Source organism: Dama dama, chromosome 21, assembly GCF_033118175.1.
Source record: "Dama dama isolate Ldn47 chromosome 21, ASM3311817v1, whole genome shotgun sequence".
Taxonomy (NCBI): domain Eukaryota; kingdom Metazoa; phylum Chordata; class Mammalia; order Artiodactyla; family Cervidae; genus Dama; species Dama dama.
The window spans coordinates 1,476,236-1,498,630 of NC_083701.1; the positions used below are offsets into that span (position 1 = coordinate 1,476,236).

At 54.4% G+C, this 22,395-nt stretch overlaps 1 protein-coding gene and 1 pseudogene across 3 annotated transcripts in view; both read left to right on the plus strand.

Annotated features, from left to right (window-relative positions):
- The window catches only part of ARHGAP39 (Rho GTPase activating protein 39), a 55,591-nt gene that overhangs the window by 30,390 nt on the left and 2,806 nt on the right, over positions 1 to 22,395 (plus strand). For 2 of the 3 annotated variants that reach the window (XM_061122906.1, XM_061122904.1), the window contains exons 5-9: positions 6,128 to 7,484; positions 9,410 to 9,971; positions 18,626 to 18,718; positions 21,653 to 21,726; positions 22,081 to 22,280. In XM_061122906.1, coding sequence (XP_060978889.1) covers positions 6,128 to 7,484; positions 9,410 to 9,971; positions 18,626 to 18,718; positions 21,653 to 21,726; positions 22,081 to 22,280 — 2,286 coding nt within the window. The remainder of the gene's footprint in view (positions 1 to 6,127; positions 7,485 to 9,409; positions 9,972 to 18,625; positions 18,719 to 21,652; positions 21,727 to 22,080; positions 22,281 to 22,395) is intronic. The other variant, XM_061122907.1, reaches the window with a different exon arrangement.
- LOC133042385 (nascent polypeptide-associated complex subunit alpha-like) lies at positions 10,437 to 18,608 on the plus strand (annotated as a pseudogene).

The window sequence follows — 22,395 nt, forward strand, 5'->3', positions numbered from 1 at the left end:
CGCTTGGGATTTCTACTTTCTGTGATGGTGGATTCACTTACCTGAGACCAGCCTGTACAAGAACAAAATAGACCAAATTTCTGTAGGCATCAGAGATCCACAGAGGAGCCAAGACCTGTGACCGTGGTCTGACAGTCGGTGCAGTCCAGAAGACTCCCTCAGGAGTCTCAGAGGGGCCAGGAAGGCTCTGAACAAGGCTGTGCACACAAGCTTGTTAACCTCAGCAAAATAAACCAGTTCTGTAAAAGATATAGTATGCCAAAACTCATAGAAGAAGAAATACACAATCTGAACAGGTGTGTATCTGTTAAAAGAGATTGAATCAATAATTAATGATCTTCCAAAAAAGAAAGCAGAAGTTCTGAATGGGTTCACTGGTGAGTTCTACCAAACATACATGGAAGAAATTTTTTGAGTTCCCTGCAATCTCTTTCAGAAGATAGATGCATAGGGAATACTTTCTCATTCTGTGAAGCCAGTATTACCCTAATATCAAAATCAGAAAAACACAAAAGAATACTACAGACCTGTCTCTCTCATGAACATAGATGTAAAAGTCCTCAAAAAAAAATTAGGAAATCACCGCTGTATAAAAAGAATTATATATCATGACCAAGTGAGATTTATCCTAGGTATGCAAGGTTGGTTCAGCATTTGAGAGTCAATATAATCCATTACATCAGTAGACCAAAGGTGAAAAATCATAGCTCAGTTGGTAAAGAATCCACCTGCAATGCAGGAGACCCCAGTTCAATTCCTGCATAGGGAAGATCTGCTGGCGAAGGGATAGGCTACCCACTCCAGTATCCTTGGGCTTCCCTTGTGGCTCAGCTGGTAAAGAATCCACCTGCAATGCGGAATACCTGGGTTTGATCCCTAGCTTGGGAAGATCCCCTGGAGAAGAGAAGGACTACCCACTCCAATATTCTGGCCTGGAGAATTCCATGGACTGTACAGTCCATGGGGTCGCAAAGAGTTGGACACAACTGAGCGACTTTCACTTTCACATGATCATATCAACAGTTGCAAAAAAAGCATTTGGTAAAATCCAACAGCCAATCATAATTTACAAACAAACTTAGTAAAGGAGGAATATATGTGTGCTTAATCGCTTCAGTCCTAAAAAAAATCGCTTTAGTCCTGTCTGACTCCTTGCAACCTCATGAACTGTAGCCCACCAGGTTCCTCTGTCCATGGGATTCTCCAGGCAAGAACGTTGGAGTGGGTTGCCATGCCCTCCTCCAGGGGCTCTTCCCAACTCAGGGATCAAATCTGTGTTTTTTACATCTCCTGCATTGGCAGGCGGGTGCTTTACCAATAGTGCCACCCAAAAAGAGAGGAACTCCCTTAACTTGATAAAGAATATTGATGAAGAACATCTACAAAAAATTTACAGCTAGCATCACACTTAGTAGTGAGACGCTCAAAGCTTTTCCACTAAGATCAGAAGCAAGGCAAGGGTTTCTCTTCTCACCTCTGGTGCTCAGCATCATATTGGAGCTCTTTGCTAATGCAGTAACAGAAGAAAAGGAAATGCAGGGTATACAGGTTGGGGAGGAAAACATAAAGCTGTCTTTGCCTGCAGATGACTTGATCACCTATGTAAAAAATGTTAAAGAACTAACAAACTTCTAGAACTAAGTGGTTGTATAGCTAGGTAGGTATAAGCTTAAGACATAAGCTAAATATGCAAAAGTCCATTGCTTTCATATATACTAGCAATGAACAAGTGGAATATGAAGTTAGAAACAGTAGCATTTACATTAGTATCACCCAGAATGAAATACTTAGGTGTAAATGTGACAAAATATGTACAAAATCTGTATAAGGAAAACTTAAAATTCTGATGAAAGATATCACAGAAGCATTGAACAAGTGGAGGAAGGACTCCACTCTTTGCAACCTGACCTATAGATTCCATGCAGTCTCAGCCAGAATTCCAGCAGGTTGTTTTGTGGATACTGACAAAGTGATAATAAGATTTCTCCAGAGAGGCAGAAGACAACCAACACAATACTCAAGGAGGACAAAGTTGAAGGAATAATACTACCTGAGTCCCAAGACTCACTATAACTCTGTTGTAAGCAAGACAGGGTGGTATTGGTAGAGGATAGATCAATTAATGGAATAGAATGGAGAGACAACCAATGGACCACCATAAATATCATCAGCTGACCTTTGATGAAGGGGTAAAATCAATGCAGTGGAGCCAAGATGGTCTCTTAAGAGACACTGCTGGAACACCTGGACGTCCACACACAAGAAAGTGAATCTGGATACGGACCTTACACCCTTCATGGAAATTAACTCAAGATGGGTCACAGACCTGAATGTGAAACAAAACTGACTCCTAGAAGGTAGCAGAGGAGAAAACCCAGTTGACTTTGGGTTTGGCAGTGACTTTTTAGGTACAACATTAAAGGCACGAGTCATGAAAGAAACAATTGATAAGCTGGACTGTGTTAAAATTAAAAATTTCTGCTCTGTGAAAGACGAACTAGGAGAAAATGTTTGCAATAGACACAAATGATAAAGGACTGTAATATGAAATATACAAAGAATTCTTAAAATGGAACAGTAAGAAAACAACCTTCTTTTAAAATAGGCAAAAGAGCTGAACAGACACCTCACCAAAGAACCTATACTGTTGGCACAGAAAGCATGTGAAAGATGCTCCACATCACCTGTCAGCAGGAAATGCAAAGTAAAACAAGAGTGAGATACCTCTGCACGCCTATTAGAGGAGCCAGAAGGCGGACACTCTGACACCAGGCACTGGCGAGGGTGCGGGGTAGGGGAACCCACAGTCAGTGCTGGTGGGAGTGCAGGAGGGTGTAGCCCCTAAGACTGAACACAGGGACTTCCTTGGGGTTCAGTGGTTAAGAATCCCCCCTTCCAAGGCAAGGGGAATCAGGTTCAGTGTCTGGTTGGGAAACTAAGATTCCACATGCCACAGAGCAACTAAGCCCATGCAGCCCAAGTGCACCCATACTTGAGCCCGTGTGCCACGACTGGAGAGACGCCTTCGCACTGCAGGGAAAGATCCAGCATGATGCAATGCAGATTTCATGTGCTGCAACTAAGACCCGACTCGCCCATAAATAATAAATATATTTTTTTAAAACCTGAATATAGTCTAAATGATTTGGCAGTACTGCTCCTTGGTATTTACCAAAAGGAGTTGACATTTTATGTTCGTATCAAATCCTGCACACAGATGTTTATAGTATCTTTATTCATAGTTGCCAAAATAAGATGTCCTTCAGTAGGTGAATAGAGAAGAAAACTGTGGTCCATCCAGACAATGGCTTATACAACACTAAAAAGAAATGAGCTGTCAGCCGTGAAGAGTCACAGAAAAGCATGTCACAAAGCGAAGACACCAGCCTGAGAGCCTGCACACTGTGTGATTCCACTCCTGACATTCTGGAGTCAAGAGCGTGCAGGTTTTCAGATTGCCTTCTTTGGAGGCCAAAGATTTGCTCATTGATTTGGCTTCAGATTTGCCTCCTATGGAGACAGTGAAAAGATCAGTGGTTGCCAGGGATTTGGGGAGGGGGATGAACAGACATAGCGTGTGGGTTTTGGGGGCAAAGAAAATGCTCTGTACGACACTACAATGGTGGATACGTGTCTCTACATTTATGCAAACCCACAGAATGTACAACAGTAAGAGTGAGCCCTAATATCAACTAAGAACTTTGGTTGATTACAATGTGTCAGTGCTGGTCCATCAGCTGACAGCAGATGTTCTGTCTCTTCCGAAATGCTGATAATCGGGGCTGATAATCGGGGAAGCTGCGTGTGAGTAGGTGCAGGGAAAATGTAGGTGCACGTGGGAAATGTACATTTTTTTCTCCTCGGTTTTGCTGTGAACCTCAAAGTACTGTTTAAAAAAAAGTTAAATACCAATAGATATTCTAGAACTGAAAAAAACATAATAAACTAAGAACTCAGTAGATGGGTTCTTAAAAGGTTAGTAAATTAGACGGTATATCAGAAAAAAGTCAACAGTGTGGAGAGGCCAGGGGATGGAAAGTACAGGACACAGCCCAAGACCTTGTGGAGCTCAGTGCAGGAGACAGCACCGGACTCCCAGAGAAGGAGAGAGGAAACGGGATGGAAGTAATATTTTAAAAGATATGGTCAGGAGTTTCCAGAAATCATAAAATAGGCCAGACCACAGACTGAAGAAGTGCTATGAAGCAGAGACACTGACACAAATGTTCCAGATACTAAATGTAGAAAGTGAAAGCCGCTCAGTCATGTCTGACTCTTTGCGACCCGGTGGACTATACAGTCCATGGAATTCTCCAGGCCAGAATACTTTGCCTTCCCCAGGGGATCTTCCCAACCCAGGGATTGAACCCAGGTCTTCCGCATTGCAGGTGGATTCTTAGAAGGAAATCTTTAAAGCAGCTGGGGAGTTTCTTGAGGGGGCAGGCGGAAGCGGGGCGCCTCACGCACTGCTCTGGGCCTCTTGGTCTGCCCTGTCGTGGCTGGTACAGCCATGGGACATGGGGCTGACCATTAGTTGGTGGGCATGGTGTGTGATCAAGTCCCTGTATCTCCAGGGGCAGTGTCTCTGTGTTGTCATCAGGCAAGTAAGACTCAGAAGAGCCTGAATGCCCCCAGTGCCCCCTGCTAGGTGGGGGGCCGGGATCTGGGCACACAGCTCCCCAGGGCCACGGGCACCCTTAGGAACGGGGAGCGGTTTTACCATCTTGGTCCAGGTGTGGAGTGCTGAGCCCGGCGGTGGGCAGTGCCAGCAGGGCAGCCAGCCCTTCTGGACTCACAGGGGCCTGTGGTTGGAGTCCAGGCCCTGAGAAGTGCTGCGCTGCGGGATGATCGGCTGTGTTGCGGGAGCAGGGTGGGTGCTGAGCCCAGGATTCCAAAGCCACAGAGGCCTCTGGGAGCTCCCCCGGCCCCCGGCACTTCCGTCCAGGAGTAGTTCTGTGCCCGGTTCTGGCCTGGGAACAGAACAGAGCCTCTCACAGGGGCCCTGGAGGAGCGTCCCCGTGGGCAGCAGCAGGAGAGCCCTTGGAGGGCTGCCGGGCAGACCCGGGAAGTGTGAGGGGGGCTCCCAGGCCAGGGGGCAGCTGCTCCAGGCTGCACGACCCGGGGTCAGGGCCTCAGCAGTGAAAGGTTAATAGCTCATTATAGCACCCGGCAGTACCAGGGCCCACAGCCTACAGCCCCTGGGGTGGCTGTGAAGAGGACAGTGAGAAACGACCAGGCCTTCTGGGCCTGACCTCACACACCTGTGAGGTCAAGGGGGGTGGTCATGGGTCCAGGCTGGCGAAGGGGTCAGATTTCCACCCCAACCCAGGAACCTGCCCCCACCAGACTCCCCTCAGGTAACCTGCCCCCCCAGGACCTTCTCAGGTAACCTGTTCCCTCCAGAACTCCCCCCAGGACCCCCCATATAACCTACTACCCCCAGGACCCCCCCCAGGTAACCTCCCCCCAGGCCCCCCCACATAACCTGCTACCCCCAGGACCGCCCCCACATAACCTGCTCCCCCCAGGACCCCCACCAGGTAACCTCCCCCCAGGAGCCCCCCCAGGTAACCTGCTCCCCCCAAGAACCCCCCCCAGGTACCCCCCAGGTAACCTTCTACCCCCAGGGCTCCCTCCAGGTAACCTGCCCTCTGGCTAGCTCCCCAGGTTACCTGCCCTCAGGACCCCCCGCCCCCCAGGTAACCTGCTCCCCCCAGGACCCCCCCCAGGTAACCTGCTCCCCCCAAGAACCCCCTCCAGGTACCCCCCAGGAAACCTTCTACCCCCAGGGCTCCCTCCAGGTAACCTGCCCTCTGGCCAGCTCCCCAGGTAACCTGCCCTCAGGACCCCCTGCCCCCCAGGTAACCTGCTCCCCCCAGGATCCCCCCAGATAACCTCTCCCCAGGACCCCCCCCAGGTAACCTTCTCCAAGATCCCCCCCAGGTAACCTGCTCCCCCAGGTAACCTCTCACCAGGACCCCCCCTCAGGTAACCTGCCCCCCGGGACCCCCCCAGGTAACCTGCTCCCCCCAGGGCTCCCTCCAGGTCACCTGCCCCCTGGCCAACTCCCCAGGTCACCTGCCCCCCCAGGACCTTCTCAGGTAACCTGCTCCCCACCCCCTACCAGGACTTCCTCTCTCCGCTGGAACTCGGGCACCAAGGAGCGCATGCTCATCAAAGTTGCCGACAGGGAGCCCAGCTTCCTCTCCCCCCAGGGCAACGGCTACACCCTGGACAGCCAGCCTGGGGGTCGCTCCCGCAGACCCTCTGGAGGACAGCACTCGCCCAGCCTGCAGACCTTCACCCCTGACGCGGACAGCCCCGTCTTCTTCCCAGAGAGGAGGCCGTCGCCTTTCCCTAAGAGGGCTGAGCTAGGGAGCTGCTCCCCGCTCCTGGCCCAGCCCCGCCGGCCAGCCGGAGACTCGCAGCCTTCCTCACCACGCTACGCCTACGAGCCTCCCCTCTATGAGGAGCCCCCTGTGGAGTACCAGGCCCCGCTCTACGACGAACCCCCTATGGATGTGCAGTTTGAGGCCGGCTCGCCCCGGCGGTCTCCTGGCCGCAAGCCACCCAAGCCAGCCTCCGCGTCGCCCTACCAGCAGCTGGTGCTCACCAGGCAGAAGTGCCCTGAGCGCTACCTGAGCCTGGAGTACAGCCCTGCTGGCAAGGAGTACGTGCGGCAGCTGGTGTATGTGGAGCAGGCCGGCTCCAGCCCCAAGCTGCGGGCAGGTCCGCGGCACAAGTACACGCCTCACCCGGGGGGCGGCTCCCTGTCCCTGCAGCCCAGCCCCTGCCTGTTGCGCGACCAGCGCCTGGGGGCCACGTCCTCGCTGGGGGTCATGTCTGGGGACTACAGCAGCATGGAGGGGCCTGAGCTGCGGCCCGCCCTGCCGCCCACGCCCCTGCCCCAGGCCCAGGATGATGCCATGTCCTGGTCTAGCCAGCAGGACACCATGTCTTCTACGGGCTACTCCCCCGGCACGCGCAAGAGGAAGAGCAGGAACCCCTCCGTGTGCCATGCTCCCAGCGCCCCGCCTGCCGAGGGCCCCGGGGACTGCGACCCGCTAGGCCAGCAGCCCCTGACGGAGGAGCGGCCTCTGTGTGGACCCGGCCTGATGCCCACGAAGCGCACGGAGGGGGAGGCGGGGGACGGGGAGGGCCCCCGGGGCCCGGCTGAGCCCTTCTTGGCGCAGGCCCGGCTGGCCTGGGAGGCACAGCAAGCCCATTTGCACATGAAGCAGAGGGGCAGCTGGGACTCGCAGCAGGACGGCTCGGGCTACGAGAGTGACGGGGCAGTGCCGCTGCCCATGCCTGGGCCCGTGGTGCGTGCCTTCAGTGAGGATGAGGCGCTGGCCCAGCAGGAGAGCAAGCACTGGCAGAGGGGTGCCTTGGACAGGCTCGCCTTCCCGCAGGTCCTGCTCGAGAAGAGCGTCTCTGTGCAGACCAGCCTGGCCTCCCCGGAGCCCTACCTGCACCCCTCTCAGGTAGGCGCTCACAGGTGGGTCCTGGGCAGGGGTGGGGCAGGTCAGCACCCTGAGATGTGGTGTGGCCTCACGGTTCCTGGCAGGCCTGAGGACAGATGGTAGATGGCTGTCGGGGTCTCCGCCAGCACAGAGGCCTCTCCCCTCAGCTCCCAGTGCGGCCCAGCCGGCGCTGCCTGGCCAGCAGGGGCCTAAGGCAGGTCCCGATACCAGGGTGCAGAGGTGGTCACCCGCCCTCTGCTCCCTGAGCCCCTGCCTGCCACCTGTGAACAGGCACAGTGAGGAGCTGTGCAGGTGGGGTGCCGGACGCTCCCTGGTGGCCAGAGATTCCCGGGGCCTGGCTCCTCAGATGCACCCCCAGCCCTAATGTGGAAGACACGCCATGCCCAGGAACCAGGACATCTTAGGTGGCCAGTGTGCCCTGGGGCAGGGCCACCTTAGTGCCCTCCAGACTGGAGAGTTCAGAGCCGCGTCTCTGTCTGTGGCTTGTAACACAGGAGGGCATCAGGACAGATGGGCAGGGCAGGGGCGGGTGGTTGGTGGAGTGTGGGCAGCTGCGTCCTGCGGCACCCAGCCCCTAGCCTGATCTGGACGGAAGGACACGTGGGCTCTGAGGGCCTGACTGAGGGCCTGAAGCTATGCAGGTGTGGGCACGACCTGCCAGGGGCCCCCCCAGAGTACCGAGTGAGTGCGCTGTGCAGAGCAGGGGGGGGCCATGGGCATCCCGGCCCTGCCTCTGATGCCTGGGAATCCTTGTTGTGTCTTTGTTGGGGAGAGGGGTGCGGCAGTGGCGGCCCAGAGAAGGTTGTGTTCCTGTCAAGCATGGTTGGCATCTGGGGCTTTCTCTGTCCTTGAGGGGCTGCCCTTCCCACTTGAACCAGCAGAAGCCACAGCGCCTTCCTCCCAGCCTACCCTCATGCACGGTCGGCCCCCTGCCTGGCGGGCCGTGTGAGTCCGGGACACAGTGTCCCCTAGGCCTCCCCACTGGGCCGCACGAGCACCTCCCACTCCCAGACTGTGCTGGCCCCTCAACCCTCGGTCTCTGGACCAGGGCGGGCGCCTCCCGGAGGCCGAGCCCCCAGGGAAAAGTTGGTCCCGTCTCAGCCTCGTGAGGCACTTAGACCAGGGTGAGGAGGGCGGACCCTGGGCGGGTGGGCAGACAGGTGAGGACAGCGGACATGGCTGACGCGGGCAGATGGGTGAGGTGGGCACATAGGAGTGAGGAGGGCGGACATGGACTGAGGCAGGCAGACAGGGGCGAAGTGGGCAGACGGGCGAGGTGGGCGGACATGGACTGAAGCAGGCAGATGGGTGAGGCGGGTGGACAGGGGTGAGGAGGGCGGACATGGACTGAGGCGGGCAGACGGGTGAGGCGGGTGGACAGGGGCGAGGAGGGTGTACATGGACTGAGGCGGGCAGACGGGTGAGGGGGTGGACGGGGTGAGGACAGTGGACATGGACTGAGGCGGGCAGACAGGCGAGGTGGGCAGACGGGTGAGGAGGGCGGACATGGACTGGGGCGAGCAGACAGGGATGAGGTGGGCAGACGGATGAGGCAGGTGGACAGGGGTGAGGTGGGCGGATGGGTGAGGAGGGCGGACATGGACTGAGGCAGGCAGGCGGGAGAGGTGGGCAGATGGGGTGAGGTGGGCAGACACGGACTGAGGCTTGCAGACAAGGGCGAGGAGGGCAGACGGGTGAGGAAGGCAGACATGGACTGAGGCAGGCAGACGGGTGAGGAAAGCGGAGATGGACTGAGGCAGGCAGATGGGGGTGAGGAGGGTGGACAAGGGTGAGGTGGACAGACACGGGGTGAGGCGGGCAGAGCTGAGTCCCAGGCCTCTCTCCTCCAGCAGTGTTGGGGCCCGTGTGGGGCGGGGGCCACACCTCTCCACTGGCTGGCTCATGTGGGCCCCTCTGTCCCCCAGTCTGAGGACCTTGGCACCTGTGCCCAGTTCGAGAGCAGCCGGCAGGCCCGGAGTGTGATGCCCAGCGCCAGCTGCGTGTTCCCCACCTTCACGCTCCGCAAGCCATCCTCGGAGACAGACATTGAGAACTGGGCCTCCAAGCACTTCAACACCCACACACAGGGCCTCTTCCGGCGGAAGGTGTCCATCGCCAACATGCTGGCCTGGAGCAGCGAGTCCATCAAGAAGCCCATGATTGTGACCAGCGACCGCCATGTGAAGAAAGAGGCCTGTGAGGTCTTCAAGTTGATCCAGATGTACATGGGCGACCGGCGTGCCAAGGCAGACCCGCTGCATGTGGCCCTGGAGATCGCCACCAAAGGCTGGAGCGTGCAGGGCCTGCGGGACGAGCTCTATATCCAGCTGTGCCGGCAGACCACCGAGAACTTTCGCCTCGAGAGCCTGGCCCGCGGCTGGGAGCTCATGGCCATCTGCCTGGCCTTCTTCCCACCCACGCCCAAGTTCCACTCCTACCTGGAGGGCTACATCTACCGGCACATGGACCCTGTCAACGACACCAAAGGTGAGGACGGCCCAGGCGGGCACTGGCTCTGCCTTCTGCTCGGGGCGGCTGTGGCGGGGCCCCTGCCTGGGCTCAGTGCTGGGCCCACAGGCAGCAGGTGCACAGAGGCACCGCCTCTTGAGGGCACACCCTTGGCCTCCGCGGGGATGCAGGGTCCTCAGGGAGCCCCTCTCGGCACGGAGGCTCTGAGGAGAGCTGCGGCAGGCGTGCCGCCATCCCGGCCGCTGGCTGACAAGTGTGGCTGCGTGTCGCACCTGCATCCCCACCAACCAGCGTCCGCTCCCTCTGAGGCCCCATCCCAGTTGCCCTGCCTGATGAAGGCACTTACTGCATCCACCCTGGCCAGGCTCACGCTGTCCCTTGAGGCCATTTCAGGAGGGCTTCTGAGAGCAGCAAGGAGCCGGGCACTCAGCCCAGCACCAGGTCTGAGGTGACCAGCAGGCTGTTGTGGTGCTGTGAGCTGAGATGGCCCCGAGCTGCGTCAGGGGTCAGAGGCTGGGACTGTCACAGACAGTGACCTGCCGACGGCTGCCTGGGGCTGAGTCCAAGCTGCGTCTGGAGGCCATGTGTCTGGTCTGTGTGGCCCTGACTTGACCCGCGTGGGGAGGACGCTGGGCCACAGTCCTGCCAGCCGGGTGGTGCATGTCCTGGGCCTGGGCCAGCGGCCCCGTGCAGTGGCTGTCAGCCACCCTGTGCTCCTGAGTGTCCTCCGTGCTGTAGGTGGCTTGGGAGTATGTCACCTGTCCTGGTCTGGCTGGGGCCTTGCCCCTGACGAGGTGTGGGTGCCGAGGCACATGCACACAGTGGGGAGGGCTGCAGGCAGTGTGGGTCCTGGGAGGCGCGTGAAGCACAGGGACCGTCCAGCATGCCAGCTGTTCGGAAGCAGATCTCAGAAGCCTTGACATTTTCACTCAGGTGTGCGCCTTTGGAGGCAGGATCCCTGAACACCACAGACAGGTCTCCCCAGGTTGCTCCCGGGGTGAGGCAGGCAGCCTGGGTCTGTCTCTGTCCTCTCAGACCTTCCCAGGAGCAGATGGGCCCTCAGTAGCTTCATGGTTCACCTCAGCCTCTTCCAAAAAGGCCTTGAAATGTCCCTGCTGTGAGCTGGAGGTTTGGAAGTGTGTGCCCACTGCTTAGCACACAGCCCGCGGGGCTCCAGCAGTGCTGCTGAGTGACAGGTGAGTGAGCGGTGGATGGAGGCCAGAGACTGCAGGCCGGCCCCTCTCTCGCCGGGGCACTCGTGTCCAATAGGACACTGCCGCTGGCTCTGAGGTCACTGAGCCTCTGTCCTGATGTCTGTGCTATGGGAGCCGGGTGGAATCGAGGCTCAGCCTAGCAGCCATGGCTTCCCAGCCCCGGTGGTCTCTGTCCGCAGACCACACTGGGTCTGTGTGGTTCTGTCAGCTGGGTCCTGTGTCTGGGCTGTGGGGTCTGGTCTTACATCAGTAGCACAGGGTTGCCCTCCCGTCAGAGCCCTGTCTCCAGCTATGAGACCCACTCCTGGGTGAGCAGCTGCTGCTCGTCACCAGCCCAGAAGAGCATCCTCGAGAGAATGTGGGTGCTGGCTGCTGGTCAGGAAGACAGGCCCCCTCAGCCCAGGGGGACGAGCCTGTGCCTGGAAGGACATGCAGTCTGTCCCAGGAGCAGTGGTGAGGGCAGAGCTGAGCTGGCTCCCACACGCGGGGACTCACCCCAGCCGCACCCTGCCTTGGCCTCAGAAGCTGAGGTTCATCTGCCAGCATGTGTGTGACATCTGCTGTGTGGTCACGACCTCGAGGGACCAAGGTATCCCGCAGTGAACCCAGGTTCATGTGAGCTCCCTCCCCTTGGCTTAACTTCGTCTGACGTGGTCACACCTTTGTGCCAACCACCCCCAGGTGACTCACAGCTTGTGTGCCCTGGACCCCCCTGAGCATGCTGTCAGCACAGGCGTCCCAGGGGTTTGGCGACAGCACACTGACTGCAGCTCCTGCAGGAGTACCCTGAGGGATGCTCAGTGCAAGCGCCTCATGCCTGCAGCAGGTATTTATCCTCCGGGTAAAGATGGCAGGCTGAACACATGCATTTACTTGCATCCCACCTTGAGTTCATGGTAAAAACAGTGAAGGAATCTTTTAAAGACAAAAAAAGAAACCTCACAAGGAAACGTGAAATACTGCAGTCACTATGGAAAATAGAATGGCAGTTCCTCAAAAGATTAAAAATAGAATTAGCATAGGACCCCACAATTCCACTTGTGAGTATATACCCCAAATAATTGAAAGCAGAGACGTGAATAGGTATTTGCACACCTGTGTTCATACCACCATGTTCACAACAGCCAAGAGGTAGAAAGCAGCCAGGTATCCATTGATGGATGAACAGATAAAATAGAATGTCATCTGTACATATGGTGGAGTATTATTCAGCCTAAATCAGTTCAGTTCAGTTCAGTCGCTCAGTTGTGTCCGACTCTGTGACCACATGAACTGCAGCACGCCAGGCCTCCCTGTCCATCACCAACTCCCAGAGTTTACCCAAACTCATGTCCATTGAGTCAGTGATGCCATCCAGCCATCTCATCCTCTGTCATCCCCTTCTCCTCCTGCCTTCAATCTTTCCCAGCATCAGGGTCTTTTCAAATGAGTCAGCTCTTCATATCAGATAGCCAGCGTATTGGAGTTTCAGCTTCAGCATCAGTCCTTCCAGTGAACACCCAGGACTGATCTCCTTTAGGATGGACTGGTTGGATCTCCTTGCAGTCCAAGGGACTCTCAAGAGTCTTCTCCAACACCACAGTTCAAAAGCATCAATTCTTCGGCACTCAGCTTTCTTCACGGTCCAACTCTCACATCCATACATGACCACTGGAAAAACCATAGCCTTGACTAGACGGACCTTTGTTGGCAAAGTAATGTCTCTGCTTTTAATATGCTGTCTAGGTTGATCATAACTTTCCTTCCAAGCAGTAAGTGTCTTTTAATTTCATGGCTGCAAGCACCATCTGCAGTGATTTTGGAACCCAGAAAAATAAAGTCAGCCACTGTTTCCACTGTTTCCCCATCTATTTGCCATGAAGTGATGGGACCAGATGCCATGATCTTTTCTGAATGTTGAGCTTTAAGCCAACTTTTTCACTCTCCTCTTTCATTTTCATCAAGAGGCTTTATAGTTCCTCTTCACTTTCTGCCATAAGGGTGGTGTCATCTGCATATCTGAGGTTATTGATATTTCTCCCGGCAGTCTTGATTCCAGCTTGTGCTTCCTCCAGCCCAGCGTTTCTCATAATGTACTCTGCATGTAAGCTAAATAAGCAGGGTGACAATATACAGCCTTGACGTACTCCTTTTCCTATTTGGAACTAGTCTGTTGTTCCATGTCCAGTTCTCTTGCTTCCTGACCTGCATACAGGTTTCTCAGGAGGCAGGTCAGGTGGTCTGGTATTCCCATCTCTTGAAGAATTTTCCACAGTTTATTGTGATCCACATAGTCAAAGGCTTTGGCATAGTCAATAAAGCAGAAGCAGGTGTTTTTCTGGAACTCTCTTGCTTTTTCGATGATCCAGCGGATGTTGGCAATTTGATCTCTGGTTCCTCTGCCTTTTCTAAAAACCAGCTTGAACATCTGGAAGTTCCCGGTTCACGTATTGCTGAAGCCTGGCCTGGAGAATTTTGAGCATTACCTTGCTAGTGTGTGAGATGAGTACAATTGTGTGGTAGTTTGAGCATTCTTTGGCATTGCCTTTCTTTGGAATTGGAATGAAAACTGACCTTTTCCAGTCCCGTGGCCACTGCTGATTTTTCCAAATTTGCTGGCATATTGTGTGCAGCACTTTCACAGCATCATCTTTTAGGATTTGAAATAGTTCAACTGGAATTCCATCACCTCCACTAGCTTTGTTTGTAGTGATGCTTCCTAAGGCCCACTTGACTTCACATGCCAGGATGTCTGGCTCTAGGTGAGTGATCACACCATTGTGATTATCAGGGTTGTGAAGATCTTTTTTTGTACGGTTCTTCTGTATTCTTGCCACCTCTTCTTTTTTTTTTTTCCAGAGAGCTGGAGAGCTCAGGTTTATTATGCCAGCGGGCCCAGAGGACTTAACACTCCAAGCTCTGAGCCTTGCCACCTCTTCTTAATATCTTCTGCTTCTGTTAGGTCCATACCATTTCTGTCCTTTATTGAGCCCATCTTTGCATGAAATGTTCCCTTGGTATCTCTACTTTTTTTGCAGAGATCTCTAGTTTTTCCCATTCTATTATTTCCCTCTATTTCTTTGCACTGATCACTGAAGAAGGCTTTCTTGTCTGTGATGAACTATGGACGGAGGTTCGTGACATTGTACAGGAGGCTGTGATCAACACCATCCCCAAGGAAAAGAAATGCAAAAAAGCAAAATGGCTGTCTGAGGAGGCCTTACAAATAGCTGTGAAAAGAAGAGAAGCGAAAAGCAAAGGAGAAAAGGAAAGATATACCCATTTGAATGCAGAGTTCCAAAGAATAGCAAGGAGAGATAAGAAAGCCTTCCTCAGCTTAAATAGGGAAGGAAATTCTGGCACAGGTTACAGTATAGATGAACCTTGAAAACAGGCTGAGTGAAATAAGCCAGACCCCAAAAGACAAATATTATGTGAATCTACCCATGAGGTCCTTCCCTGCATGTGTTCAGTCGCTCAGTCGTGTCTGACTCTTTGCGACCCTGTGGACTGTAGCTCACCAGGCTCCTCTGTCCTTGGAATTTTCCAGGCAAGAATCCTGGAGTGGGTTGCCATTTTCTACTCCAGGGGCTGTTCCCAACCCAGAGACCGAATCTGCCTCTCCTGCATTTCAGGCGGATTCTTTACCACTAGCGCCACATGTCCCTGGAGCAGTCAAATTCAGAGAGACAGAACGGGGGTGCCGTGGGTTATAGGGAAGTAGAAATGGAGGGTTGTTTGAGTTGTAGTTTCCACTTGGGGAAGAAGTACTGGAGGTGGGTGGTGGTGATGACACAGTGACACGAATGTGGTTAATAACCTGAACTGTACAATTGAAATTGTTAGAATGGCAAGTTTTATGGTATGTGTATATTTATTTATATATATATATATATATTCATAAAAAAATACTAAAACCCACCAGGACAAAGGCAAGGGAAGAGGAAAAACAATCATGTTTTGGAAGCTGAAAAGCAAATGGACAAGTGGCTGGAAACTCACTTGGCAGACCAAGAAACGTGGATCCCAAGCCGGTGGTTGGGAAGCTGAAAAGTTGAAGCAGTTGGTAAACCCTGAAAAGTTCAGCAGTAGGGGCAAGCATCCTCCAGCAGTGGTATGAAAGGGGGAGTGACCATGGAAGGAAAACAGAGGGACTAGTTGAAGGTCTGTTTAAGAAACAAAGCACCTACAACCACGCAGACAAAGTTAAAGACTCTGGACCCCAGAGCAGGTGTGTTATTTGATCAGTCGTGTCCGACTCTGGGACCCCATGGACAGAAGCCCGCCCGGCTCCTCTGTCCCTGGGATTCTCCAGGCAAGAATACTAGAATGCGTGGCCATTGCCTTCTCCAGGGGATCTTCCCAACCCAGGGGTCGAACCCAGGTCTCCTGCATTGCAGGAGAGGTTCTCTCTGAACCACCAGAGAGGCCTAGAGTATCTGGACTCACATCTCAGCCCCTTTTTAAAAGTAATCCAGCTCGCTCGCTCGCTCTCTTTCTGCCGCCATCTTGGTTCCGCGTTCCCCGCACAAACTGCCGGGTGAAGCGCCAGAAGCCGTCCCTGCTGCAGAGCAGGAGTTGCCACAGCGGCAGGCTGAGACAGGGTCTGGAACAGAATCTGATAGTGATGACTCAGTCCCAGAGCTTGAGGAGCAGGATTCTACACAGGCAACCACACAGCAAGCTCAGCTGGCGGCAGCGCCTGAAATCGATGAAGAGCCAGTCAGTAAAGCAAAACAGCCGGAGTGAAAAGAAGGCACGGAAGGCTGTGTCCAAACTGGGTCATCGACAGGTTACAGGGGCTACTAGAGTCACTGTCCAGAAATCTAAGAATATCCTTTTTGTCATCACAAAACCAGATGTGTACAAGAGCCCAGCTTTAGATAACTACGTTGTTTTGGGGGAAGCCAGGATTGAGGATTTATCTCAGCAAGCACAGTTAGCAGCTGCTGAGAAATTCAAAGTTAAAGGTGAAGCTGTCTCAAACATCCAAGAAAACACACAGACTCCAACTGTACAAGAGGAGAGTGAAAAGGAGGAGGTTGATGAAACAGGTGTGGAAGTTAAGGACATAGAATTCGTCATGTCACAAGCACATGTGTCCAGAGCAAATGTAGTCCGAGCCCTGAAGAACAACAGTAATGATATTGTAAATGCTATTATGGAATTAACAATGTAACCATCTGAAAAGAGGACCTTTTTTTGGTGTTTCAAAAGAGTAACTGCCGCTGGGTTTGAAATTTATTAATGATAGAAACAGTACAAAATTATGGCTTCTTGTTGGATGAAAATAATACTAAAAATAATCCATATGCTGAGCCATGAAGCAAGTCTCAATAAAAGTTAAAGAATATGAGTCAAAGAAAGTGTGTCCTCTAACCACAATGGAATTAAACTGACAATCAGCAGCACAGAGATATCTGGAAAATCCTTGAGTATTTGGAAACTAAACATGATATTGAACAATTCATGAGTCAAATAAAAATGAAAAGAGAATGCAGAAAGTATTTTGAACTGAAAGAAAATAGAAACAAAACATGTTAAAATTAGTGTGATGGAGCTAAAGCAGTTCTTAGAGGGAAACTTACAGCACCTAATGTCTGTACTAGGAAATATCTCAAATCACGTAGCTCCTACATTGAGAAACTTCAGAAAAGAGAGAGAGGAGATTATGCCAAAAGTAAGGAGAAGAAATGATGATTAGAGTAGAAATCAATGAAAGAGAAAACAGAAAAAACAATGTGGAAAATCAGTGAAACAAAAACCTGATTCCTTGAGAAGGTCAACAAAATTAACAAACCTCCATATGGACTAACCAGGACGAAAAGACACAAATTACCAGTATCAAGAATGAGAGATGATATCACTACAGATTCAACAGATGTTGAAAGGATAATAAGAAAATACTGTGAACAACTTTTATGTCAGTATATTTGACAATTTAGAGGAAATGGACAAATTCCTCTAAGAACACAGACTACCAAAGATCACTTAGTAAGAAATAGATAACCATAAAAATCATATATCTACTAAAGAAATTAAATTAGGACTTTAAAACTCTCCCACAAAGAAAATTCCAGGCCCAAATGGCCTCACTAGAGAATTATCAAATGCTTGCTTGTGCAGCAGTTCTTTACCAACTCAGAAAACAGAAGTGGAGGGACTGTCTCCCAGTTCTCTCTGTATCAAAATTAGTAACATTACCAAAAATTTGAAAAAAAAAAAAAGCACGGATAGTATCCCTCATGAACATAGTACAAAAACTTAACAGTATTTTTAGCTAATTGAATTCAATAATATAGTAAAACAATAACGCATCTTGAGTAAGTGGGATTTATCTAAGAAAGGAAAAGTTGGTTTAACATTCTAAAAATCAGTGTGATTCGTCATATTAGCAGAATAAAAAAAAATCATATGAGCGTATCAATTAGTGGAGAAAAAAACACTTGACAAAATCCAGCATTCCATTCCTGACAAAAACTCTGAACTGGGAAGAGAAGGCAGCCTCTCCCACCTAGCTACCTGTTTATCTGCCCAAGCCCTGTCAGCAAGGGCAGTGCCACCCCATAGAACTGAGCACACCTGACCGACAGCTCTTGGTCTCTAGCATTTTCCATGAGAAGGAACCAGAGCTCTTCAGAGAAGCAACTGATTCTAAGGCTGGGGTTGGGAATGTACATATTGTTGTTAGGTTGCTAAGTCGTGTCCGACTCTTTGTGACCCCGTGGGCTGCAGCACGCACGCCAGGCTTCCCTGCCCTTCACCATCTCCGGGAGTTTGCTCACACTGATGTCCATTGGGGGGAGGAAGTGCTGGAAGGGATGAGGGTTGACACAGGGCTGTGTTACAGAACATAGCTCCCGGGGCCAAAGCTGGAGCACTGAACAGCAGAATAAAGCATACTGGATTATAACCCAAAGTGTAATTAGGTAAATAACGGCTTCCCCATCCAGGGGAATTACAAATAATTTATGTAGGTAAGGGGGTCCACTGTGACAGGAGGGAGCTCCCACCTCAGTGTGGACTGTGTACCCCAACTTCCTTCCGGAGCGTGGGACCGGGGAGGAGGGGCTGTGTCAGCGGTGCCAAGTGGGAGGCGCCCTGACCGGCCAGAGAGGGGAGCCCGGCCCCACCTCCTGCTCAGTGCCCCCTCAGCCATGCAGGAACCCCACGGCTGGCCTGGGGCCTCCTCAGGGTTCTCCCCACCCCTTCCGTCCTGTCGGCCAGAGGGTCAGAAACTGACCACAGTCCCTCCCCACTGCCCGCGGGCATCTTGCTGGCGCCTCCCCAGCCACATGGCCAGGACAGGCCTCACACCCACCCCTGTCCCAGGAGTGTGAGCAGGACACTCGCCTCCACCCCTCGAGGAGCCCCGCAGGCTGGGCCGTCACCCCAGCCACCCGGGGTCAGCCCCGCGTGGGGCCGTGCGGGCTCGTGTTCCTCTGTGTTCTGTGGCCTCACCCTCTGTTTGCTCCCCAGTGACCCAGCACATGAAAGCGCTCCTGGAAAGGAACACTAAGAAGAAGTCCAAGTTGAGAAAGAAACCCAAGCCTTATGTTGAGGAGCCGGATGGTAGGGCCTCTCCCGCAGCCCCGGGTGCTGCGCTGCACAGCTCTGCTCTCCGGCTCGGCCGCCTGGCCCCCTCTCTCTAACCACTTCTGGGCTGGGGCGCGGGGGTCACTAACTGCCAGGCCTCCTCCGGAGGCGGCTAAAGCCTGCTTGTCGACAGGGCTTCCTGGGAGAGGCCGCGCCGCCCTGTCCCGGCCTCCGCGGTGCTCAGTACACTCTCCGGTGTGCATGCTGGGCGCGCAGTGCGGAGGGCCTGCTGGAGGCATCCCCTGGTGCGGGAGTGCCCTGGGGGCCAAGCCGGGCCTCAGTTCCCTGGCAGGGCCCCCAGCACACTCAAGGGTTCCCCAGCCTCCCTCCCCCAGCATTCCCATCCCTGCCGTTCTCCCGGGCCCTGGCTCAGGAACCCCACCCCTGCCCAAGCTCCAGGGAAGCCCTGTTAGCCCAAGGCTGTGCCTCCCCCACCAGGAGAGCCAGTGGTCCATTGCTGTGCCGTGAACTGCCCCTCTTGGCACCAAGATCCTGGGACCAGCTTCCAGCCCACCTACACCCAGTTACCCACACTTGCCTCACTCTTCTTCCTCTGGGAAGTGCCTGGCTGTCTGCTGCCCATGCCAGGAGAAAGGGGGCAGCTGCCCTCTGGGATCCCAGGGCACCCTTGGGCCACTGTCATCGGGGGTAGGAGCAGGAGGGGTTCTGAGTTCCTGCCTGAGCCAGTCCGCAAGAGCAATGCAGCCATGAGCGGGGGCGGGGGTGATCGGAGCCCTGAGTGGGTCGGAGAAGGGAGCCAGACCCTTGGGACCCCGCAGAGCATGTGCCAAGAGGCAGCAGGTTCTGACCATACTTAGTGGTCTTTGAGGTTCATGGCCTGGGCTCTGGCACAGCAGCAAGGCCCTGGGAGAACTGCTTTGTCAGCCTCTGGATGCGGGGCTCAGAGCAGAGTCCCCCATGCTTCCAGAGGGTTCCCTGGCCTGGACACTGGATGCGGGGCTCAGAGCAGGGTCCCCCACACCGCCAGAGGGTTCCCTGGGCTCAGGGCAGGGTCCCTTACACCGCCAGAGGGTTCCCTGGGCTCAGAGCAGGGTCCCCCACACTGCCAGAGGGTTCCCTGGGCTGGATGCTGGGCACTCAGCAAACACCCCATAGTCCTGGCCCAGGAGGATGTGCCCTGGGACTCCAGCAGTGGTGGCTCTGAGCTAAGTCCTCACTGTGCCAGATTCTGAGGTCGGCCCTTAATGGGCACCCGTCCCCGTCCTATGGATAGGGAATCAGGCTGGAAAAGGCTGCACCACCACCACCATGTGAGAGGTGCAGGAAGCCCCATGAGACCCTATGGCAGAAGGTCAGGGCAAGTCTGCCCATGGGCCCCAAGCCCAGGGACAGAAGCAGTCGCCCAAGGGAGTGGGGGGGCTTGCACCCAGGACGGGGAAGGGAGCGCTGCTGCCTGCTGCCAAGTGCTCCCAGTGCTCAGGGTGCAGCCCAGGTTCCTTTTGCTTAAGCACTATCTCCTCTCCCTGAGCCCAGAGTTTGCCCACGTGGGCCACATGGGCCATGGGTAGGAGGTTCCCCAGCGCTGTGTCCCAAGTGGACTAATGGGAGGCAGCAGCTAGGATCTCTGCCAGGGGTCTGTGAGTCCCCAGGGACCTGAAACAGATTCTTCAGGGTTTAAACATCTAGAAGAAACATTTTTCATTTTGGTTCCTCTAAAATAGACCACCGTCACCAGTTATGGCAGCTGTTCTGTGATAACTAGAAATGAAAAGGTTTTCATGGATGAGACATGTTTGTGTTCTTCACACTGAGGTTCAAGGAGCCCCATGTCCTCCGACATCTCAAGAAACTGCTTCCTTTGAAAAAGACTCTGTGTTTGGATTTGAGGTTTGGGTCCGGAGCCCCCTAGGCAGGTGGCACTCAGCAGAGGCAGAGTCTTACAGGGAAGGGGCCTGACCTGAGCCTGGAGGCACATGGTCCAGCCCCTCTGTTCGTGGCCCGGGACAGCCCGGCCCAGGTGGCTCCACTGTCCTGTTGCTCCTTCCCTTGCCTGCCTAGGCCAGGAAGGATGTGCCCACATTTCAGACCGTCCCTGGACTAGGTCTCTTCCTAGCCCCTCTCCCCTCAAATCTGGAAAGACCCCTGGCCAAGGTGCTTGAGGCCTTGCTCTGCCGCCCTCCTTGACCACCAGCTAGGCAAGGGCTTCTCTGCTGCCAGGGATGGGGTGTTAGAAAGCCTCCCTCCTTGAGAAAAAAGACCCGTCCTCCCATCACCTTTAGCCCTCAGGCAGAGTCCTGAGTGGTTCTTCCCCAGCATTACCCTCCCAGTGAAACCCAGGTTTAGGACTTGAGGCATCCACTCCACACTATCCCCCTCCTACATGGGCCAGGCCCTGCGCCTCCCTCTCCCTGACTCCCGCCCAGGCAGCCTTCAGCCACATGGGCATGGGATCCTGCGGGCTAAGGCCTCTGCCTGGGCTGCCCAGGGCCTCCTGCTGGAATCAGGGCTACAAGAAGGCCTGCAGTCCAGCCAACCCAGAGCTCCATCCTGTGGCCCTGGGCAGTGGGTGCCGAGTGCCTGCAGGCCTGCTGCACACAGAAATCCCCCTTCTCGGGGGCTCCCCAGGCCCTGCCCTATCTGGCCTGCCACTTCTCTGGGGAAACACCGCACCCCCAGACTGCCCTTACTTGCTAGGGGGAGGGTTGGGTGGGTTGGCAGAGGGCTTCCTTCTGCAGTCTGGCTCCTCCGGAGGGGAGGGTGGTGCCTCCTTCCCTTCCACATAGGTTTACTTCAAAGCACAGCCCAGGAGAGTAAGGCCCTGGGTGCCCACGTTCTTGCAAGAGCCACCTTTCCTCGCCCCTCTTGCTGCTTACTCTTTTAGTCACTGGTTGGCCTGCAGCCCCTGCTCTTACATGTCCACACCAAGCCAAGTGTACCATTCTTTTCTAGGGGTGGCAATAAGCACATATGCCAAGTACTGTTACCACAAGCTGCAGAAGGCAGCCCTGACCGGGGCCAAGAAGGTATGAACTCCCTGCACCGCCGGGCAGAGGTGGGTGGGCACCCTGTGCTCATGAGGCCCAGACAGAGTCCAGTGGGAGGTGGGGCTGCAGACTTGGGAAGGGGGCAGGTGGTGAAATGAATGGCTCACAAGGCATAGGGCACCACTTGGAGCTTCTGGTGCTGTAGGTGGCCCAGAAGGAAGCCACCATGTTGACTTGAGGGCCAGGAAGTTGGGGTACCCTGGCTCTGGCTAGGCAGAGGCCTGGGGCTCACAGGAGAGGCAGGTGAACCGGGGTAGGCCTTGCTGGGGTGTCAGGGGACGGAGGGCTGGGTGCTTGGCCACACTGGCACAGAGCGCTGGGCTGCCTTTGCAGGGGCTGAAGAAGCCCAACGTGGAGGAGATCCGACATGCCAAGAACGCGGTCTTCAGCCCGTCCATGTTTGGCAGCGCGCTGCAGGAGGTCATGAGCATGCAGAAGGAGCGCTACCCTGATCGGCAGCTGCCCTGGGTGCAGACCCGGCTGTCAGAGGAAGTGCTCGCACTCAACGGTGACCAGACGGAAGGCATCTTCAGGTGCCCTGCAACCTGGGCCCTGGGTGTGGGAGCCTTGGGTATCTCCACCAGTCTTGGGCAGTCAGGGCCACTGGGCACTGGGTCCCTGCCTCAGAGGAGCACTTCCGAGAGGCCA